This window comes from Muscardinus avellanarius (genome assembly GCF_963383645.1).
Source record: "Muscardinus avellanarius genome assembly, chromosome: 11".
In the NCBI taxonomy this organism is placed as follows: Eukaryota; Metazoa; Chordata; class Mammalia; order Rodentia; family Gliridae; genus Muscardinus; species Muscardinus avellanarius.
Window position 1 is genome coordinate 58,455,517 of NC_137797.1, and position 20,837 is coordinate 58,476,353.

At 34.3% G+C, this 20,837-nt stretch overlaps 1 protein-coding gene across 3 annotated transcripts in view; it reads right to left on the minus strand.

The window, feature by feature from the left end:
• The window catches only part of MON2 (MON2 homolog, regulator of endosome-to-Golgi trafficking), a gene marked incomplete at both ends in the record, with an annotated part of 113,198 nt that overhangs the window by 79,912 nt on the left and 12,449 nt on the right, over positions 1 to 20,837 (minus strand). For all 3 annotated transcript variants that reach the window (XM_080705651.1, XM_080705650.1, XM_080705649.1), the window contains 5 exons: positions 935 to 1,060; positions 1,661 to 1,758; positions 3,749 to 3,878; positions 6,672 to 6,803; positions 8,654 to 8,781. In XM_080705651.1, coding sequence (XP_080561777.1) covers positions 935 to 1,060; positions 1,661 to 1,758; positions 3,749 to 3,878; positions 6,672 to 6,803; positions 8,654 to 8,781 — 614 coding nt within the window. The remainder of the gene's footprint in view (positions 1 to 934; positions 1,061 to 1,660; positions 1,759 to 3,748; positions 3,879 to 6,671; positions 6,804 to 8,653; positions 8,782 to 20,837) is intronic.

The window sequence follows — 20,837 nt, forward strand, 5'->3', positions numbered from 1 at the left end:
GCTGTCAAAAAACACATAGCTATATGTAAACAAGTAAAAATCTGTAATTCCTTTAGGCTTTTAGATGTTCATAAAAATAGCTCATCTGCAGTTCCTTTAATAGACTCATATGTTGGGAAATATCTGACTAGATAAGTATCTAGGAATTTCTTCTAATGTTAAAAATTTCAAAATGGCGGGGAACTAAGAAAAGTAAGGTAACACTTATATATCTAAAATCTGAGGCTTTAAGTCCTTTGCACCTTTTAATGTAGAAAAATAGATGTTATGAATTATGCTGCCATAAACATGGTAACATGTCATTTTCTACATTAAAAGATGCAAAAGACTTTAGCCATGTGTTATCTTGTTTTTGTGGAATCAAGCCAGGTAATCCATCCACAGATAAATGAATTGCAAAATTATGGTCTATACACACAATGTAATTCTACTCAGCAATAAGAACAAAATTATGTCATTTACAGTAAAATGGATGGACCTGGAAAACATTATGTTAAATAAGATTGGCCAATCACAGAAAGTGAAGAGTCACGTTTTTTCTCTCCTATGCAGAAGCTGGGGAGTAATTGGGATTTAAGAGGGACATTAGATAATAAAGGAGAAACACCAGTGGAGCCAGGGAGGTGGTCTTGGGGAGTGTGGGTGGGAGAGAAAATTAATGAAGAAATACACTGACATTATGCACTTATATGAGAATACCAATGCCAACCTCAATATTTTTATGGGGAAGGGGGAAATATGGAGAGAGACAAGGAAAAGCCCACCAAGTGCTGTGTGCATGTATGTCATTAACATTATGAACTGCATTACGATGTGAGACTATAAGGCATCAATAAAAGTTAAAAAAAGAAAAAAATACATGTTGCTGTCTTGAAAATATATCTCAGAAAACATTAAAGATTAATTTTGTTACAAGATACTATCAATGGCTTACTTGTAAAAATACTTGTGGAAAATCATTGAGGACTGACTCAAGCAATTCGAGGCCAAATGTTCGAGTCATTTCTGTCATACCTACTAGCCAGTAAGGGGCATCAGCATTCACCAACTGGCAAAGGTCCTAGGGAGATAAATCAAACAATTTCATGTATTTTGAACATGTTTTAAATGTTTTCACATTAAAGTTAGGAGTGGTGGCACATGCTTGTAATCCCAGTCCTTGGGAGGCTGAGACAGGAGGATTATGCAGGTTCAAAGCCAGCCTCAGCTACTTAATGAGGCTCTCGGCAACTTAGTAAGACCCTGTTCCAAATAAATTATAAAATAGGGCTAGGGGTGTAGCATGGAGGTAGAAAGCCTCTGGGTTTCATCCTCAGTACCACACACACACACACACAAAAAAAAATAGATAAATGTTTTCACATTAAAAACTAAATCATACACAAAATTCTGAAATAAAAATTCATATAAAACTATATATATATATATATATATATATATTTGTGTGGAGGGTACTGGGAGTGGAACCCAGGGGCTTTTCTAACTGTAGGCTATACTCCTAGACCTATTTTATACTTTATTAGAAACAGGGTCTCACTTAGTTGCTGAAAGCCTCACTAAGTAGCTGAGGCTGGCTTCAAAGCTGTGCAATCCTCCTGTCTCAGCCTCCCAACTTTAAAACTATATTTTATAATAAAAATATTTTTATCAACTGACATACCTGGAAGAGCATATATGCATCTTTAGCACAAGGTTTGAGGGTACTGACAGATCTTCTGTTACTATTTCCTTGGACTAGTACTGGTTGTTCTATAATATCTGTAATCAAAATAGAGCAAGTTTTAGTTTATAATAGCTTTAATCAATCATATATTCTTTTTTAAAGGCATGTTTAAAAGAAATACTTGATTATATCATTTTAAGCTTTAGTTATAATTTCAGAACTATCCCCCCAAATTGAAAAATAAATGGCAACCCATTTTTATACAAAATGCCAGAAAAATCATTCTACACTATCTTACATTCACTTTATTTATTTTTGTGGGTCTGGGGATGGAACCCAGGGGCATTCAACCTATGAGCTACACCCCCTGCCCTATTTTTTTTTATTCTTTATTTTGAAACCGGGTCTCACTGAGTTGCAAAGCGCCTCACTAAGTAGGTGAGGCTGTCCACAAACCACGATCCTCCGGTCTCAGCCTCCCAAATGCTGGGATTACAAGCGTGTGCCACAATGTCCGGCTTTTACATTCACTTAAATAAGCCTATTATATTTGTCTATACACTTGATTATCCTAGTCTCCCATTCTTTTTTTTTTTTTTCTTTCATAGTACTGGGGATGGAACCCGGGGGCATTCTTCCCTGGGTTACACCCCTAGCCCTATTTTTTGTTCTTTATTTTGAAACAAGGTCTGAGTTACAAAGGGCTCAATAAGTAGTAGCTGAGGCTGTCCTCGAACCTTGGTCCTCTTGTCTCAGTCTCCCAAATGCTGGAATTACAAGCATCCCCCTTCACACCCAGCTTAGTCTCCCATTCTTTAGCCCCTATATCTCATGGATATGAAACTCACATAATCTGTGAAGGTGCCTTTAGGTATCAAACAAACATATAAAAGTTTACTATATAATTACTTCCTCTACCATCTCACTATCTTAAAAAAATTAACTGTTTGATCTGCCACTATTACTACATCAGTATAGTCAGTAGCTAAGAGTTAGCTAGAATGTATTTCCTAACTCAGTACTTTTTCAAAACACTTCTCCTTTGGGGGAGGAGTTGTGTGCTGAGGATTGAATTCAGGGGCATTCCATTTCTGAGCTCTACTTCCAGCCCTATTTTTTTTTTTTTATTTGGAAACAGGGTCTCCTCAGGTTGCTTAGGGTGGTTTTGAACCTGTGATATTCCTATCTCAATCTCCCAAGTATTGTCAAAACACTTCTAAAATACTAAATACAGTGTTATTGTCCAATAGAAGACTAGCTCATTATGTAATCGAATAGCCATAAAATACAACATATCTATTAAAAGTTAAATTATGTAGATAAAATAACATGAAAATTTTATAGGATATAATGTTTGGTTAAAAATACACATGATGAAGCCGAGAGTGGTAGAACATGCTTGTAATCTCTGCATTCGGGAGGCTGAGACCAGAGGATTGAGGTTCGTGGACAGCCTCAGCTACTTAGTGAGGCCCTCTACAACTTAGTGAGACCCTGTTTAAGAAAAAAAAATAAGGCAGGGGGTGTAGCTCAGAGGTCGAAAGCCCCTGAGTTCCATCTCCAGACCCACCCCCCCCTAAAAAAATACACATGATGCTATTTGGTTTAAAATGTAAAATTATCATCTTTAATATAAAATTATGTATATCTTAGAAATACCAAAAAAACCAGTCTACTTCATACATTGATAAAATTATCAGGGATTTATTTTTAAAACTGTCATTATTAGCCGGGCGTGGTGGCACACGCTTGTAATACCCGCGCTTGGGAGGCAGAGACAGGAGGATCGTGCAGGTTCGAAGCCAGCCGCGCGTGCTGGCTTAGGACACCCTGTTTCCAAATAAAAATATAAAATAGGTCTGGGAGTGTAGCTCAAAGGTAGAAGGGTTTCCAGGAACCCCAGTACCACCAAAAAAAAAAAAAAAAAAAAAACTGTCATTATTAATATAATGTTAGAATAAACTTTTTCAATGTTTTCTAGTTTTTATGTATTCTATGCTCCTAGGACAAAGGTTGAAAATAAAAAGGAAATCATGCATACAAGAATCATCCAAAATCAAAAGAAAACAACTTTTATCACTTTACCCCTATGTCGTTCATCTTCAGCAACCATTCTCTCAAAAACAACAGTAACCACTTGTCGCACCGTAGCAGCAGCTGTGTTATTTGTAATATTATCTTTTGTGAAGTGTAGTCGAAAACAAAGAACAATTGCCTAAAAGAACAATTTTCATTTAGCATGAAATAAGACTGAAGAATGTGACCATTAACTTTATCAGATTTAACCTCAAATTAAATGTTTGTTGCAATCATAAATCAGTCTCACCCTTTTATACAACAGAACTACAAAAATCCTCAGAATTTAAAATAATTCAAACCCACAGTAAATACACAGCTATGTAAGATTAGCTAAAATAATGTGAAATACAGCTTTTAATTTTTTATTCTTTGAATATGTACATAACAATGTACCATGCTTTTACAGGACTTGCTTCGCAAATACAAAGTATTCAAAATTTGTTGTATCACTGAATCACTAGGAGAAAAATTACATAAATTGCCAAGCAGATAAATAAATACAATTATCTTTTTTTTCTTTAAATAAACTAAACTTAACTAAGGTATAATTTCCATAAAATAAATTACATCCCCTAAAAGTATATAATTTGATGAGTTTGGGCTGATATCAAGGCCCATGAGACTATGGCAATAACCAAGATACAGAAGATTTTCATCACTTCAAATGTTCTATGCATCTTGCAGCCCATCTTCCTCCACCACTGGCCATACATTACCTATTTTTTTTTATTATACATTAGCCAGCATTTTGTTGAACTTTATATAAACAGCATTTTGCAGAACTTTATATAAAAAGGCAAAAGTATACATTCTTTTATCTCAGCTCTTGCACTTAAAATAATATTTATAAAATGTATCTATCTTGTTCTGTGTATCAGTAGTTTGAGTATACCACCTTTTTCTTATCCATTCACCTGTTGGTAAACATTTGAATAGTTTTAAGTTTTAGACTACTGTGAATAAAGTTGCTATTAACATTTGCATACAAGCCTTCATGAGGACTTATGTTTTCCTTTACATTGGGAAAATATCTAGGAGTGAAATGGCTGGGTAATACAGCAATATGGGCTTAACTTTTTAAGAAACTGCCATTTCCTAAAGTAGGTTTAATTTTCACATTCCCACCAGCAGTATGTGACTTCAGAACTATTCCATATCTTCCAGAATACCTGATATGGCCAGTCTCTCTAAATTTTAACTGTTCTATAACTCTTATGGTTTTAATTTGCACTTTGTTCATATGTTATAATGGCCTCTTTTCATGTGTTTGCCATTTGAATACCTTATTTTGTGAAATGTTTGTTGAAATCATGTCTATTTTTTTACTCAATTTTTCTTATAAAATAATTCTAAGAGTTCTTTATATAGTCCAGATATTTGTGAATTTTTTCCCCTCCATTCTGTGCCTTCTTTTATGGTTCATGAATATCATGCCCTAAGACATCTTTGCCTAACCCAATTATCACAAAGATTTTCTACTATGTGTTCTTCTAAAAGTTTGAAGTCATTCTAGGAAAAAAAAATAATAATGGTAGTTTAGATTCTATGCCTTATCACCCTAATTATATTAAACATTTTGATAAGAAATGTCTTTGATACCGCTTATATTCTATATTTCAACATAAAGGAAAAGCATATTATATATCTATACAGAAGCTTTCAGATTGCTCAATTTTATATTTTTTCTTCATACTTGATTTTTCATCCCAAATATTTCACTTTGAATTAGCTAACATACTAAAACAAATTCTACAATCAGTTTTTATTTTTTTTATAAGTCAACTGATAACCTCAAAAACATGTATCAGGGCCAGTTGTAGTGGTGCACAGGTGTAATCCCAGTACTTGGGAGGCTGAGACAGGAGGATCATAGGTTCCTGGTCAGCCACAACTACTTAGTGAGCCCCTCCACAAATTAGTGAGATCCTATTTCAAACTAAAGAACCAAAAATAGGGCTGAGGACGTAGCTTGGAGGTAGAATGTCCCTGGGTTCAATCCCCAGCACTACCAAACACCCCCACCAAAAAAATACATGTATCAGAACAATTCTGATAGCTACCAACCAAAAGGAAATGTATACAACTAAAGTATATACTAAAATATGTAAATATTTAACATAGTAGATATGAAACTGAAAGAATAAACTATTTGCAACTAAGTAAAATCTCATTATGACCTAAAAGCATCAAATGAGTAGCTAGAAGAGACAGAAATAGTCAGTTGAAATAATATACATAGTTTAATGTGACAGTATACTTTTCAATTTATAAACCATCATCCTTAATAGTATGCACATAATAAAACTATTATTGAAAGTCCAAAACAGTGCTTAGACAATAAGTCATTAATCAAAGCATTATTACTCTGTATTTTTCTTCTTTAGAAATATTTTATAATTTTAAAAACTTTTAAAAGAATTAAAGACAAGACAGCTGTTATATGGTCTAAAGAGGGTGGGAGAAGGGAGGAAATGAGAAATAACTAACACATATGCAGACTTAATCTGGTAGAAGTGCTGCAAGAAGACTTCTAGCCACTTAAGAGCCAGATTTGAACTATTTGGTTTATGTAACACATACATGTGAAGTTATTTTTCAAAGAAGAAAGGGAGAGCTATCACAGGTATCTAAATACCTAAGGCAATACCATGCAACATACAACACCTTTTTCTCTCTTATCTCTCTCTTCTTTCCTATTTACAACTAAACCCATCAGCAATACTTAAGGGGCTTTGCCTAAGCATCCTGACAAGTTTTCAACTCTAATATGGAAAAAATGGGACCAATGGTTATTAAAGTACACTAGTGATCATCCCAATAGCTATAGAGAAGCTGCTTTTGATTTCAAGTAGCATCAAACTGTTGTTCAGCCAGCTTATTCAACTACAATCTCAAAGCACTTATAAACTCTGACAAAAAGGTTTCCTACCTTAGAAAGTGCCTCGTCGTGAACTACTGTATTGGTTGTTAAAAGAACAAGAACTGTTTGAAGTAGCTTCAGTTCTTCAAGACTATTTTCCATTAGCTGCCAGAGCATGTTAATTATATTCCCAGCCGCAGTCTGTGTAAATTATTTTAAAAATTGTCAACAAGTATAATGCAGGTATTTAGGTCTCCAAATAAGAAAAGTTAGACAAATCTTACCTCACTTGGAGGGAACTTCTTGATCATAGTAACAAAAACCACATGTCTAGATCTTTAGAGCCAAATACATCTCTCAATTAATTCAATATTTTTCTTTTTTCTTTTTTTTTTTTGCGCTACTGGGGATGGAACCATTCTACCTCCGATCTGCACACCTATCCCTATTTTTTATTCTTTATTTTGAAACAGAGTCTCACTGCAAAGGGATTCACTAAGTAGCTGAGGCTGTCTGTGAACCTTGATCCTCCTGTCTCAGCCTCCTGAGTACTGGTATTACAGATGTGTGCCACCATGCCTGGTCAGAATCTTTTTTTTTTTTTTTTTAATTTGGTGGTCCTGGGGTTCCTGGAAACCCTTCTACCTCTGGGCTACACTCCCAGACACCTATTTTTTATATTTTTATTTGGAAACAGGGTCTCTTAAGCCAGCAAGGCTGGCTTTGAACCTGCGCTGTCCTGTCTCCACCTCCCAAGTGCGGGATTACAAGCGCCCACCACCACGCCCAGCCTGGTCAGAATTTTTTTTTGTGTGTGTATGGTACTGGAGATTAAACCCAAGGACATTTTACGTCTGAGCTACACCCCCAGCTCTATTTTATTTTTTAATTTTGAAACAGGGTTTCATTAAATTGCAGAGGGCCTCACTAAATTGGTGAGGCTGGCCACAAACCTGCCATTCTCCTGTCTCAACTTCCGAAGTACTGGTATTACAAGCATGTACTAACATGCCTGGCTAAAAATTTTTAATATAACATAGTAACTAATAGCATGCAGTTCTGAAATACTCAGTCAAAAATCAAAGCTAATTTCCATAATAACATGGGCATTTTTCATCTAAACATGAATATGAATGTATTCATATTCATATGAAACTTGTAGCTCTACAAGTCCACTGTTTTTATGTTGCTTCATCTATAATATGCTATAGAAAACAAAATGCAACCCAAATCAACAACACACTGTGTACTCAATTAAATGTGACATTGTGCAGGAAGTTACATTAACGGCAAAAGAATTTACCACTTCTACTATAGCACCATGTAGAGTGCAAAACTGAGGTAAAAAATCATTAAAATTTGAAAGCAAGATGTAGATTCATAGTAATAAAATACTTTTTCTTATTTTACCACCATCATATTAGATGCAAAACATATTTAAGTTAATGAACAATCTCTTATCACTTCAGATAACCTAGAAAATAATTGTTATTTTCTAGTCTATCTTTTTAAAAAATTGTGGATATTGAAAATTTTCTTTATAGCCAGATGTGGTGGTACACGCTTGTAATCCCAGGACTTGGGAGGCTGAGACAGGAGGATCCCGGTTTACAGACAGCCACAGCTACTTAGTGAGGCCCTTTGCAATTCAGTGAGATCTTGTTTCAAAATAAAGAATAAAAATTAGGGCTGGGGGTGTAGCTTGGAGGTAGAATGCCCCTGGGTTCCATCCCCAGCACCACAAAATAAATAAATAAATAAATAAATAAATAAATAAATAAATAAATAAAATTTGCTTTATCCTAAATTTACCATTTGTTACTGAACTGTTACTTCTTATATTATAAATGACTTGACAAAATGTACTTCTTTATTTATTACTTATGAGTATTTAATGAGACAACTTGATATTTTTAAATTAAGCTTTTCGCTTCAAGAGCATTGCTTTTCATAAGAATGTTTTACGTTAAATATCAAATATGTTTCATTCATCCCTATACAAGTTACTGATTTAACTCTAAAGTGCAGTTCTAATAAAATTTTCATATTACCTCAGACACGACTTCATGTGACATGAGTCTCTGAATGGCAGCCAAACATAACTGGGTGATCTTCGGTTCCTTGGTTCCACAACCCATTAGGAAAGGCTGTACAACCTCTGAGCTGTTCTCTTTCAATGCTTTATTTAGGACACATAGAAGACGAATTATTAAATCTAATTCATAACTAGAAATCTATTTTATATAATAAAAGACTTTTTTTTTTTTTTTTGCAGTACTGGGGATGGAAGCCAGGCGGCATTCTAACTTGGAGCTACACCCCTAGCCCTATTTTTTTATTCTTTATTTTGAAACAGGGTCTAACTAAGTTGCAGAGGACCTCACTAAGTAGTTGAGGCTAGCTGCAAACCTCGATCCTCCTGAGTCTCCCAAGTACTGGGATTACCATGCCCAGCTAAACCTTGTAATAAGAACCATTTTATGTAAAATAAACACCAAAATAAAAATCAAGTAATAAGAGTTAATACATTTTGGATAATAGTACAGGCGATGTATGTAACCAACACTCATTGACTACAACGTTACCATGTCTTTCTCCTAACACTCTGTCCCTTAATTCTTCTCCATCTTCTATCATTTCTTTAAGAATATAGATTCTCTGATGCTCAGAGAATCACTTTCTTCCTACAGTACAGAAGGGAAAGTAAATAGAAATACATACTCTAGAGCAAAAAGTAATTAAAAATAGTACACACATTATCCCTACCATACTTGTGGTTGAATATTCAGAAAATTCCTAGAATTTCATTATATGCCTTGAATATGTATAGCTTTAATTTATTCTTCAAGAAACAAAAGAACATGTATTATTAAAAACAATGGCAAGCCGGACAGGGTGGCACACACTTGTAATCCTAGCATTAGGGAGGTGGAGACCAGAGACTAGAGGATCACAGTTCCAGGGCAGCCTCAGCTATTTAGCAAGGCCCTTCCCAACTCAGTGAGACATTGTTTCAAAAATAAAAAGACTAAAAAAATAGGGCTGAAGGTGTAGCTTGGAGGTACAATGCCCCTGGGTTCCATTCCTGGTACCGCGAACAAACAAACAACAACAACAAAAAATGGCATTTCTCTTTTTATTAATGAAACAGTACTTCAAATTAACTGGGTACAAATATTATTCCAAACCATGATTTAATTTTATCTACCAACCCAACTCTCTCAGAAGTGGCAACAATCCTAAATCACCTTGTGACTAGTGGACCGGAGTCATCCTTAACCTATCTCCTCCTGCCCACCCCTCTTGAAAGTCTCCTACAAATAAGAGCCCTGCATTCCCAAGGGGGCCTATCTCACTTTTGGGGTGTCCCATGTTTTCCTTTGAATGTGTATCTCTTACATCCCTAAATAAATTTCTATGTCTCTGAAAAAAAATAAAGTGACAACAAAAACATAAGAGATAAAGAATTTATAAAATGAGATTAAACAAATATACATTGAAAGGCTCTACAAAGATGAATACAAATTTGTCATCCTCAGGGAATCTTAATAAACAGCATGTCAAGAAAATACTGAACTTATGAATTTGATATTTGTTTTCAAGAGTGTTAAATCCACCAATTATTTTTAAAGCAATAAAGACATGTAAATTTAAGTTTTAGAATGTCTTTTAAAGGAAGTTGAAAGTCAACACCATAAGAAGTGCAAAAACTATTAATATTTATTTTATTTTTAAACTCTACATTTCTTATTGCAAAGCTCTCTTACAGTACAGTATATTAAGACAAATTTTTAGAGCATGCTCTACAAAGTCCCTCAGTATTCCAGTATAAATTACTGATTTAGCACAGCTAAGATATGATAAATACTGACAAGGAACCACTTTGAAAAGAGATCCTTCTCATTTCTTTGCTTTCTTATCCACAGAGGGTTTCATTCAAACCTAGAAATAAAAGTTTTCCATAACAATGTCTCAAAATATGGATATGAGTTATTAAAATATGACCATAAAGCTAATCATAAAGTGATTAAATGCCCTTCTATATTCATTCTGCCAGATCACCAAAGTCTGAGTCTCCCCCATCTATGTAGAACACTTTATTGAATGTTGTTCAGGCAAATTAAAAGTTTTCAGTAGTAACAAGTTACATTTATAATTTTTATCATAATAGTATATGTATCTCATTTTAGCATCATAATAACCTTAAAGTATATAGGGCATGATTTGGCCAAAGTGACACAGTAAGTAAGTTGTAAAGCTAGAATTTGAAAATGCCTAATTCCTGTTTCAGTATTCTTCCCACCACATTATGCTGCCACTTTTTATGTTAAATAACATCTTGATGATAATGGGACATAAGAGGACTCACTCATCTGTACTTGAAAGTCATCTCCCAAGGGCTGGTGGTGTACCTTAGTAGTAGAGCACTTGTCTAGAATGCATACAGCCCTGGGTTTGATCCCCATCACAATAAATTAATTAATCTGCCTACAGTTTTCAGGTAAATAAAGAAAAGAATTATAAAAGAAAAACAATGTCCCGGGAAGATGGCGACCGAGAAAAGCGGGGCTTAAGAGTCCCGCTAACATCCAATCTCCATTACCACAAAAAGAGCGCCTTTCATAGCCAGAAAACACCATCACCAGAAAAACAAAAAAACCACCAGGCTCCAGAGAGAAAGCAGACTGAGAACAGAGCTCAGGGCCACAGAGGAGACACACGCGCCCGAGGACGCGGCAGCAGCGCCATACTGCCGGCGGCGGCAGCGAACTCAGCGGACGGCTACAGCAAGCCGAGGTGAGCCGATGCGGAACAGCCAGGCGGGATCTTTCGGCGCAGACAGCATTTAAAGCTCCCAGTGGCTGAGCTCAGCACACGCTGCAGGGATTCAGAGTGGAAATCAAAACCAGAGAAGAAAAAATACGCCAGCCTCATGGCCGAGGGCGTGGCAGAGGCGCCATATTGCCACCGGCGGCGGCAGCAGCAGTGAATTCACCGAGTCCAGTACAGCTACATCTACGTACTGAAGAACAGTGAGTCAAATTGCGGGCCACAGAGGAGAAATCCCAGTATTGTGCCTCCTGAGACTTGACCCAGTGAGGGAGTGGTGGTGGCAGAGATATCACACCATAGGAGAACGTGCAACCTGGCACCCCCCATAGTTTAAAGCAGCCTCTATCGACTCCCTGGGTCGGAGACTCTGTGATACAACCCAGTAAAGGAGTAGTAGGGTCTGAGATAATACAGACTCGAGATCCAGAGCACCTTAAGTGAAGCCATAGTGACCCAAGGGAAGAACCCAGAGAAGGCACAAACCTCCGAAATCATGGGAAAGAGGAATAACACTGAAGTAATGAATGTGCACAACCCCACAACATCAGAACCTGATAAAACAGAAAATCAGAGATTTCTAGAAGATCAAATAAGGAAAATAACTGTAGAAATAATAGAGGTGCTTCGAAAAGAACTCAGAGAGAGCCAAAAAGAGATAAAGGATGCAATTAATGAAGTAAAGGCCTCAATTCAAAGCACAAACAACCAATTAGACCACATGGAGAACAGAATCTCGCTCTTAGAAGATGTGCAATCCAAAAATGAATGCATAGTTTCTAATCTAGAAAAAGATATCCAACAGCAGGAATCTGACATTGAAGAAATATGGGCCAATCTTAAGAGAGCTAACCTAAGAATAATTGGAATAGAGGAGGGAAAAGAAAGTGATACCAAAGGGATCAACAATCTCTTCAAGGAAGTAATAGCAGAAAATTTTCCAAATATAGAGCAAGAGGTTGATACACAGATCCAGGAAACTTATAGAACTCCCTTTAGACAGGATCCGAGAAGAGGATCCCCACGCCATATAATTGTCAAAATGACCAATGTGGAAGCCAAGCAGAGAATCTTAAAGGCAACAAAAACAAAGGGCCAACTGACATTCAGAGGCAAACCTATTAGAATCACTCCAGACTTCCCAAACCAAGTCATGAGAGCCAGAAGGGCTTGGAGTAACATATTCCAAACTCTGAAAGAAAACAACTTCCAGCCAAAAATTTCCTATCCAGCAAAACTTTCTATCAAATTAGATGGAGAAATAAGAAGCTTCCATGACAAACAGAAACTGAAGGAATTTATGTCTTCAAAACCAGCGCTAGAGAAAATACTCAAAGAGATTAACTACAAAGAAGAAATAGGTAACACTCACCAGAACCAGAGAAACAAGAGTTTCCATCCAACAGACAGCTAAGATTGGTTATCTGTGGAGATTCATTATTTATGTTAGTCTTTTACCTATCTCTAAATTGTATTGTTTGCCTTTATTGTTAATTTTTAGGATTTCTAGTTGGAATATTAATATACCTTCAGATATAGCATTTGGAAATATTTTATCCAATTCTATTAGTAACTTTTAACTCTGTTTACATTGTCTTTGGATATACAATATTTTCTTTTATTTTTTAGGGAGTTTGTATATTCTTCTGTTGCCTGTGCCATTGAAATCATATCCAAGAAATCACTGCCAATTTCAATGTTGTGAGGTTTTATGACCCAGATTTTCTCCTAAAAGTTTATAGTCTTAAGATTTATATTTAGGTCTTTTATCTAGTTTGAGTTAATACTTGTATGTGGGATTAGGTAAGGGTCCAATTTTATTCTTTTCCATGTAATTATTATTTTTCAACAATATTTAGTTAAAAGATTATTATTTCCACCACCAAATGTTCGTGGAAACCTTGTCAAAAATAACTTGACAATATAGGGAAGAAGTTAGCTCTAGGCTTGTATTTAACTCCAATGGTCTATATATCTGCCTTTAGAACAGTACTACACTGTTTCAATTATTGTAGCTTTATATGGTTTGAAATCAGAAAATATACATCTTCTAGCTTTGTTTTTGCTTCGAGATTGTTTTGGGTATCTAGAGTCCATATTCCATATCAGGATAGATTTTTTTCTGAAAAATAAATATATGATAGTTTCACCTAAAAAAAAAAAAGAAAAAAATATTCTCTGGTAAGAAAGAAAGCAAAAAGAAATATTGAAATGTTATCTTTAAGACATCAAATCTTGGTATCAGACAAATGAAACTGTTATGTGAGATTATCATTTTTAATTTTGGATAAATTGCTATAATACTAGATGTCAACCACTAAGCCAAGCATGGGAGGGAGGGATGGGGAGAGAATGGGGTGGGGATCGGGTGGGGGCTGACTGGGTGATGTGTGCATGTATGTCTACAAAAGTTTGTATCCCACTATGATGTATGAATACAGTGCACCAATAAAGTAAAATTTAAAAAAAAAAAAAAAAAAAAAAAGAAAAACAATGTATTTTCATTAAGTCTAAGATGCAAATATCACAAAGTATGTCATATCACAAGGAACAAAAAGCAATGGCAATTAAATAATGACAATGCTTTGTAATCACTTAGATTTTTTCTTTACAATTTTACTGTTGCTGAGATTTACTCTAAGTCAGTGACATCCACTCTGTATGTTTAGATGCTGTGGCTTTGATGGTTGACCTGCCTGCTTGCCTTCCTTCCCACCTTCCCTCTTTTCATCTTGCATAAGATGTTAAAGCTTTTGAAAACAAGTAGAGAGATATTTATTTAATCATTCATTCATTTATTTATTTTTGGTACTAGGGATTAAAACCAAGGGCATCAACTTCTGAGCTACATCTCCAATGCTTTTTATTTTGAAACAGGGTCTTTATAAGTTGCTAAGGCTGGCCTCAAGCCTGTGATCCTCTTATCTCAGCCTCCCAAGTACTGAGATTATAGATGTGTACCATATTGGTATACAGTTTAGGGTGACATTTTAAATAGCAATTAAATTCAGCCATGTGGTATCAACAATATATACAACTAAATAATATGAAAATAATATGAACAAAATCTCAATATCTCTCTCTCTCTCTCTCTCTCTCTCTCTCACACACACACACACACACACACACACACACACACACACACACCAAAAAGGAAAACCATACCATCACCTGGCCCACAGTGATTCTTAGATGCCATCATTAGTAATTTGCAAACCAATTTAGGGAACATTAAAAAGTGAAAAAAAATCATGCATCTTAGAATAAGGCAAATCATAGTGAAATTTTGTATACAGGTCTATTACAGTCAGCTCTATCAAGCTTAAATAAACTTAAGGTAGTAATAATATTGCATACTTTATTTTAATGTAACTCAAAGAAATCAAATACCTATCTCTCATCTCTTCTCACTTTCACCTCCTCCCAATTTATATGGAAATATTTGGCCAAAATGGAAGTTTCTGCTATCCAGAATAGATGATCAGCAAAATAACAAAACTGACTTGCCTATTTTATATTGCGGGGAGACTACTGGTAATTGAACCCAGGTGCATTCTACCTCCATCCTATATCCCCAGCTGTTATTATTTTTTTTATTCTGAAACAGTTTCTAAGTTGCTGAGGGTCTTATTAAATTGCTGAGGCTTATCTCTAATTCTATATCTTTTGAAGCATAGTTTCAAAAACAAAAACATGTTTACTATATCTAAGTCACAACCAAGGAAGAGAAAAATCATTTTCAAAATGTTAATAATTTTTGTCCTTTCAAAATTGAGTGATACTAGGAAGCTGAAATTAATCCAGTTTTTAAAAACTGAGATAGCTAGCCACTCTCTCTAGCCAATAATTGTAATGATATACTATTTATAGCTTTATGTAAATACTATCCTGGGGCAGAGATTTTAGAAATCACAAAGAATAAAAGGTTATAAAGCAAATATAAAGGAATCTTGTTCTATTTTATATATCATTTCAGAAAGAGAGAGGGAGAACGTGCACGAGCTTTGTTCTTTTTAGTCAAAGCTCTCAACTTCAGTTCCCAATAAAATATAATAATTAGATTTGGAGGGAAAGAAAAGACTTTCTACCTAAGTCTCTCAATAAGCATTACTCTGGGTAACACTGTGTGTTTGAAATATGTTGCATTTTCTAATTACATGGCTATAAGATCAAATGATGTGCTTTCACACACCTGAAAGATGCCCTGCATGTCCCTATATCCAAGGGGTTTCCTTGTTCTCAGCAGTTGTACTGCCTAATTGCAATTTTTATCCTTAAAATCTGCAATTTTTAAGCTTAAAATCTACTTCTGGGGAGGACTGGTATTTCTAACATCATTAAAAAATGTAATGGGTTCAAAGGTATGAAAATGTATTTAACTGACTCAAGAATAATAGGACAAATAAAATTATAAGCAGTTTTATATTAAAAACAATTTACAGGCTAAAAGGAAAAATCATTCAACAAATAATGTTGGTACAATTATTAATTTTGCAAACAAATCTAGATATTCACATTACTCCATACATTAAGAAAAATAGCTGTAGAAAAACTAGAATATAAAAATGACTATATGTTAAAAGAAAAGCATCCTAAATGTAAAGCAACAAAAATATTCAGAAAAATTAGATTTATGTACAAATAAAAAGCATATAGATAAAAAAATTAAAAGATAAGTGATCTGACAAAAATGGCACAAATATGACATAAAGGTAACACTTCTGCTATATAAATATAGTATATATATTTATAGCTTAAATAATTTGATAAGAAAAACAAAAACAATGTAAAATGAAAATAATTTAATACTGAGAAATATGTTCGAATGTTATGTTCGAATATGTTTGAAATATGTTAAATAATGAAAAGTTATTTATCTGATCAATTGCCAATTTTTTAAAAAACAATAATCCTGGCAAGTATGTTATAAAAATACTCAGATATTGTTGATAAAGGTATAAAATTTTACCTTTCCAGAAAAAAGTATGATAACACATTTCAAGAACTTCATATATACCCTTTAACTTTAAATTTTTATTTATTTTATGTTATAATGATAATATTATATTATTAATATTAGTATATATTATTATTTCTTCTTAATAATTATTATTATTATTACTTGCAGTACTGGGGATTGAACCCAGGGGCATTCTACCTCCGAGCTACACCCCCAGCCCTATTTTTTATTCTTTTATTATGAAATAGGGTCTCACTGAGTTGCAAAGGGTTTCATTAAGTAGCTCAGGCTGTCCGTGAACCACAATCCTCCTGTCTCAGCCTCCCAAATGCTGGGATTACAAGTGTGCACCACCATGCCTGGCTTATAATTTCATTTATAAAGAAATAATTCTAAATATCAAAACACACCTAACATAAAGGAACTACAACCCAGTTGAAGAGGTGCTGTATAGAAATTTAAATTATTTAATAAGATGCTATTAAATATTTATGATATAAAACACAGAATGAGAATTAATTTTTTTAATATCCAAGGGAAAAAAACAAATTCTATTGTAGAAAAACTGTAATCTCTCTGGCCCAAAAGGTCAAAGTATGATACAGCCTTTGCATCTTCTGATCTGTGCTACAGAAATAGCCTCCTAGCAGATTCAACTATATTCTCCACATTGCTATCATAGTAATTAAAAATACAAATACAGTTAAGCCACTTCCCTGATTCAAACTCTTCCTATTAAGTTGCTTGGGATATCACATAATGATTGCTGAACTCCCTGACACTCAATCATTTCTCATACTTTATGGTCAGGCAATTCTTGAAAGTATATTTAAATAATAAGTTGTTTTATACTTCATATATTTGTTTAATCAGTCCACTTCTGTGCTTTATTTGCCTGGTTAACTCCTCTTCAGGCTTTAAAACTCACCTGATTTCTAAGCCAGGTCAGGTGCATTACCTACTTATGTATGTTACCATAACAACTCTATCTATGCTTCCATCTTGGAATCTGACACACAGTATTAGAATTTTATGATTAGTGTCTGTCTTCTTCAGGGTTATCTGGTTGTCATGAACTAAAGACTTTAACATTCATGTACTCAAATAATTATAACATGTAAAATTAGAGACATAGAAAAACATGCTAGAGATAGTACCAAGACACTTAACTAGCATTGTAATGCTATTCTTATTAGCCTACATTTAATGAAGCACTTATTATGTCCTATGTAATATGTAAATACTGGCATAAATAAATAAGAAAGAATAAGATGTTGGCCCTAATTTCAGGAAGTCAACTATAAAGAAAAGTTTCTGGCAAAAAAAAACAACTTCAAATAAAGGAGTACCAGGTACGCTAAGCAGAATGAATAGCACAAGCATACTTCCCAAGTATATTTCTTTATTTCCATATAGATTTTAAGTGAATTCTATTACCTATATATCTCTCCTACTGATTTTCACATAATTATTATTTACTTATTAAAAGAATACTATTAAAAAACATTGCACTATTTATTTATTTATTTAGTAGTACTGGGGTTGGAACCCAGAGGCTTTCTACCTCCGGGCTCTACTCCCAGACCTATTTTATATTTATTTGGAAACAGGGTCTCACTAAGTAGCTGAGGCTGGCTTCGAACCTGTGCAATCCACCTGTCTCAGCCTCCTAAACACAGGGGAATTACAAGTGTGTGCCACCAAGCCCAGCTGAACAATATATCCTATATGTGTTTGTAGAATATCACATGTACTGGTTAGATACAATATATCAAAATAAGAAAGTAAATTACCATACAGGTCAGAAAAAAATTCCAAAGTACATTTACTCATTGCTACTTGACTTAAAAAATCATTTAGTTATAAGACTGTGTAGATACAAAAAAGATGAGAGAAAACCACAAGAGAACAAAAATCATACATAAGAGTTATTCATAGTCTGGCGTGGTGGCACACCCTTGTCATCCCCGCACTTGAAAGGCAGAGAGAGGAGGATCATGCAGGTTTGAAGCCAGCTGCACTGGTTTAAGAGACCCTGTTTCCAAAAAATAAAAAAAAGTATAAAATAGGTCTGGGAGTGTAGCCCAGAGGTAGAAGGGCTTCCAGGAACCCCAGTACCACACACACACAAAAAAGTTATTCATATAAAAATTATGTATGTGTACTAACAGTAGCTGAAAGCTGCCATGGGTGGATATAACCATTATGGTATGGGGTAAGTATACAATTTTAAAAGATATCACAACTTCATTGATTTCCTTGTTACAAATATACATTCAAGAGGCAGAACTGTGTAATTTCTGTGTAACACATACTTTCTCAATTTCTAGTATATTGTAAACTGGGAAAATAAACAATTTGTAATATACAGCAATCAAAGGTAAGATTAAGGCATGTAGCCTTGTAAATAAGAAACTTTATTGCTATCTCTCATTTGCAGAATTCTGTTTTTAAAGAAGATAATTTTGAGATAATGATCTGTATATTTGAATCAATGCTGACATTACCTGGCATAGCATTTCCACTTATGTCAGCATTCATGATAGCAGTGAAAACAAAGAAAATAAGCATTAAAGGAGGATGCTTAAATGAAGGGGAGATGTAAAGCAAAGATTTATTCTGCAATGTAAATGATCTTCCCTTGGAAAATAAGTATAAGAAAACTACTGTTGGCTAGCAATTTATACTCAGTATCACTAACTAGTTAACTCTACTTAAGAATTTTGAGTTTTACAGCAACTCTTCACATTTTCTAACTGTACAGAGACGTAAAAAAATTCAATATCCCATCTCATTTTGAGACTTCTCAATTATTTGGGCTCTGACCATGATTACAGCATAAAAGCACTATCCTTTCACCTCAAGTTTTAAAGAAGTAAATATTTCTTGGGAAATAAAAAAAGAGTTAACAAAATTTTTCTCAGTATTAACTACACTCTGAATTAACTACATAATTTGGAAACTATATACTGACCAAGTTAAACTCTTTGCTCTTAAAAGCCTTTGATTTTCAAGATTACAATGATTTATAAATCTATATTCATTAAATATAAACTGTATAAATAATTGGTTAAAAAACTATGATAATGTTTTTGGAGTTTAAAAAATAGTTTAAATTATAATATACCTTCTTAAGTACATGGCTCTGGGAGACTATGGAGATTAAAGCAGGGTTCTACTGTATGTACATAAAGATCTATCCTAACTTGATTCAAATAAAGCTAACTAAATTGAAATCAGCCCACCTATATATTAAATTCATACCAACTAGATCAAAATTTCTTATGCTTTCTCAAGATTAACTAATTAGCACTTTATTGAGCCTCTGAAGGAATCAGTCTTTTATCTAACATCAGCTACAGAACAAATGAAAACTGCCATTACTGGAAAATAATTAAGGACTTACCATGGTATAGCAGTAACAATAGCAAAGGTAAAGATCTACAAATATGACTGGCCTACCAAAAGTCTCCACCTTAAAAATATCCAGGACATAATTTATCTTTAAACACATTGCCACAGTACCTAATCCACCCAACATGCACTCCCATTTCCATAGGAGGTTGTCACCCAACCCAACAATATGCATCCTTCACCATTTCCCACAATATTCATTACACTCCTAATATACACAACATTATTCACTGCTATAAGTACATTATAAAACTACTTGATGCTTCTGATAGATTATTAAAAATCAATGAACCATCTGTGAAAAACAGATACAATTTAGAAGAACTAAACCTGAGGACAAATTTCCATAAAAACTGAACAGTTAAGTGAAACCCACTCTTGCCCACCACTCTGAAACTACCCTCTCAAATCTTTACTAAATTGTATGAAACTCTAAAATCTCACAAATTAGGAATTCTGGGTATCATTTTTTAAAAAAGCAAAATTTACAAGAGTTGAAGAGATCCTTTACTATTTAGACTTTATATATATAAATTAAGACTGTTCTCCTCTACTAGCTGAGATCAAAGGCACTGCTGGAACTGGAAATGTAGACTAAAGGCTCAGTGGAATAAGCAATGGTTAAATTTGAAGCACTTGACAGGAAGAAGCTAGTGTAGAAAGCTTTGCAGGTACCACAGCAGCAAATGGCAGGATGAAGAACTTGCTCTCAATGCTCCTTGATTTGATTCTGGTTCCACTACTTATTTTGAAACCCAAAGCAAGTAACTTAACCTCTTTATATCTCCATCTGTTTCACTATAATAAAAGGCAATAATATTTCCCCAGAAGACACTATACATATATATGACAGAATGGCACAAGTACCTCACATATAACAGATTCTAAAACAAAAAAGCCACTTCCCTTTTGCTCATGTCCTCACCAAAGAGAAAGAAATAGATTTAGTAAAAAAGAATGGCAAAAAAAATTATTGAAAACTCCTCTTTGAAACCCAAGAAAAGATTTTAAAAAGTTTTTTTTCTCCATCC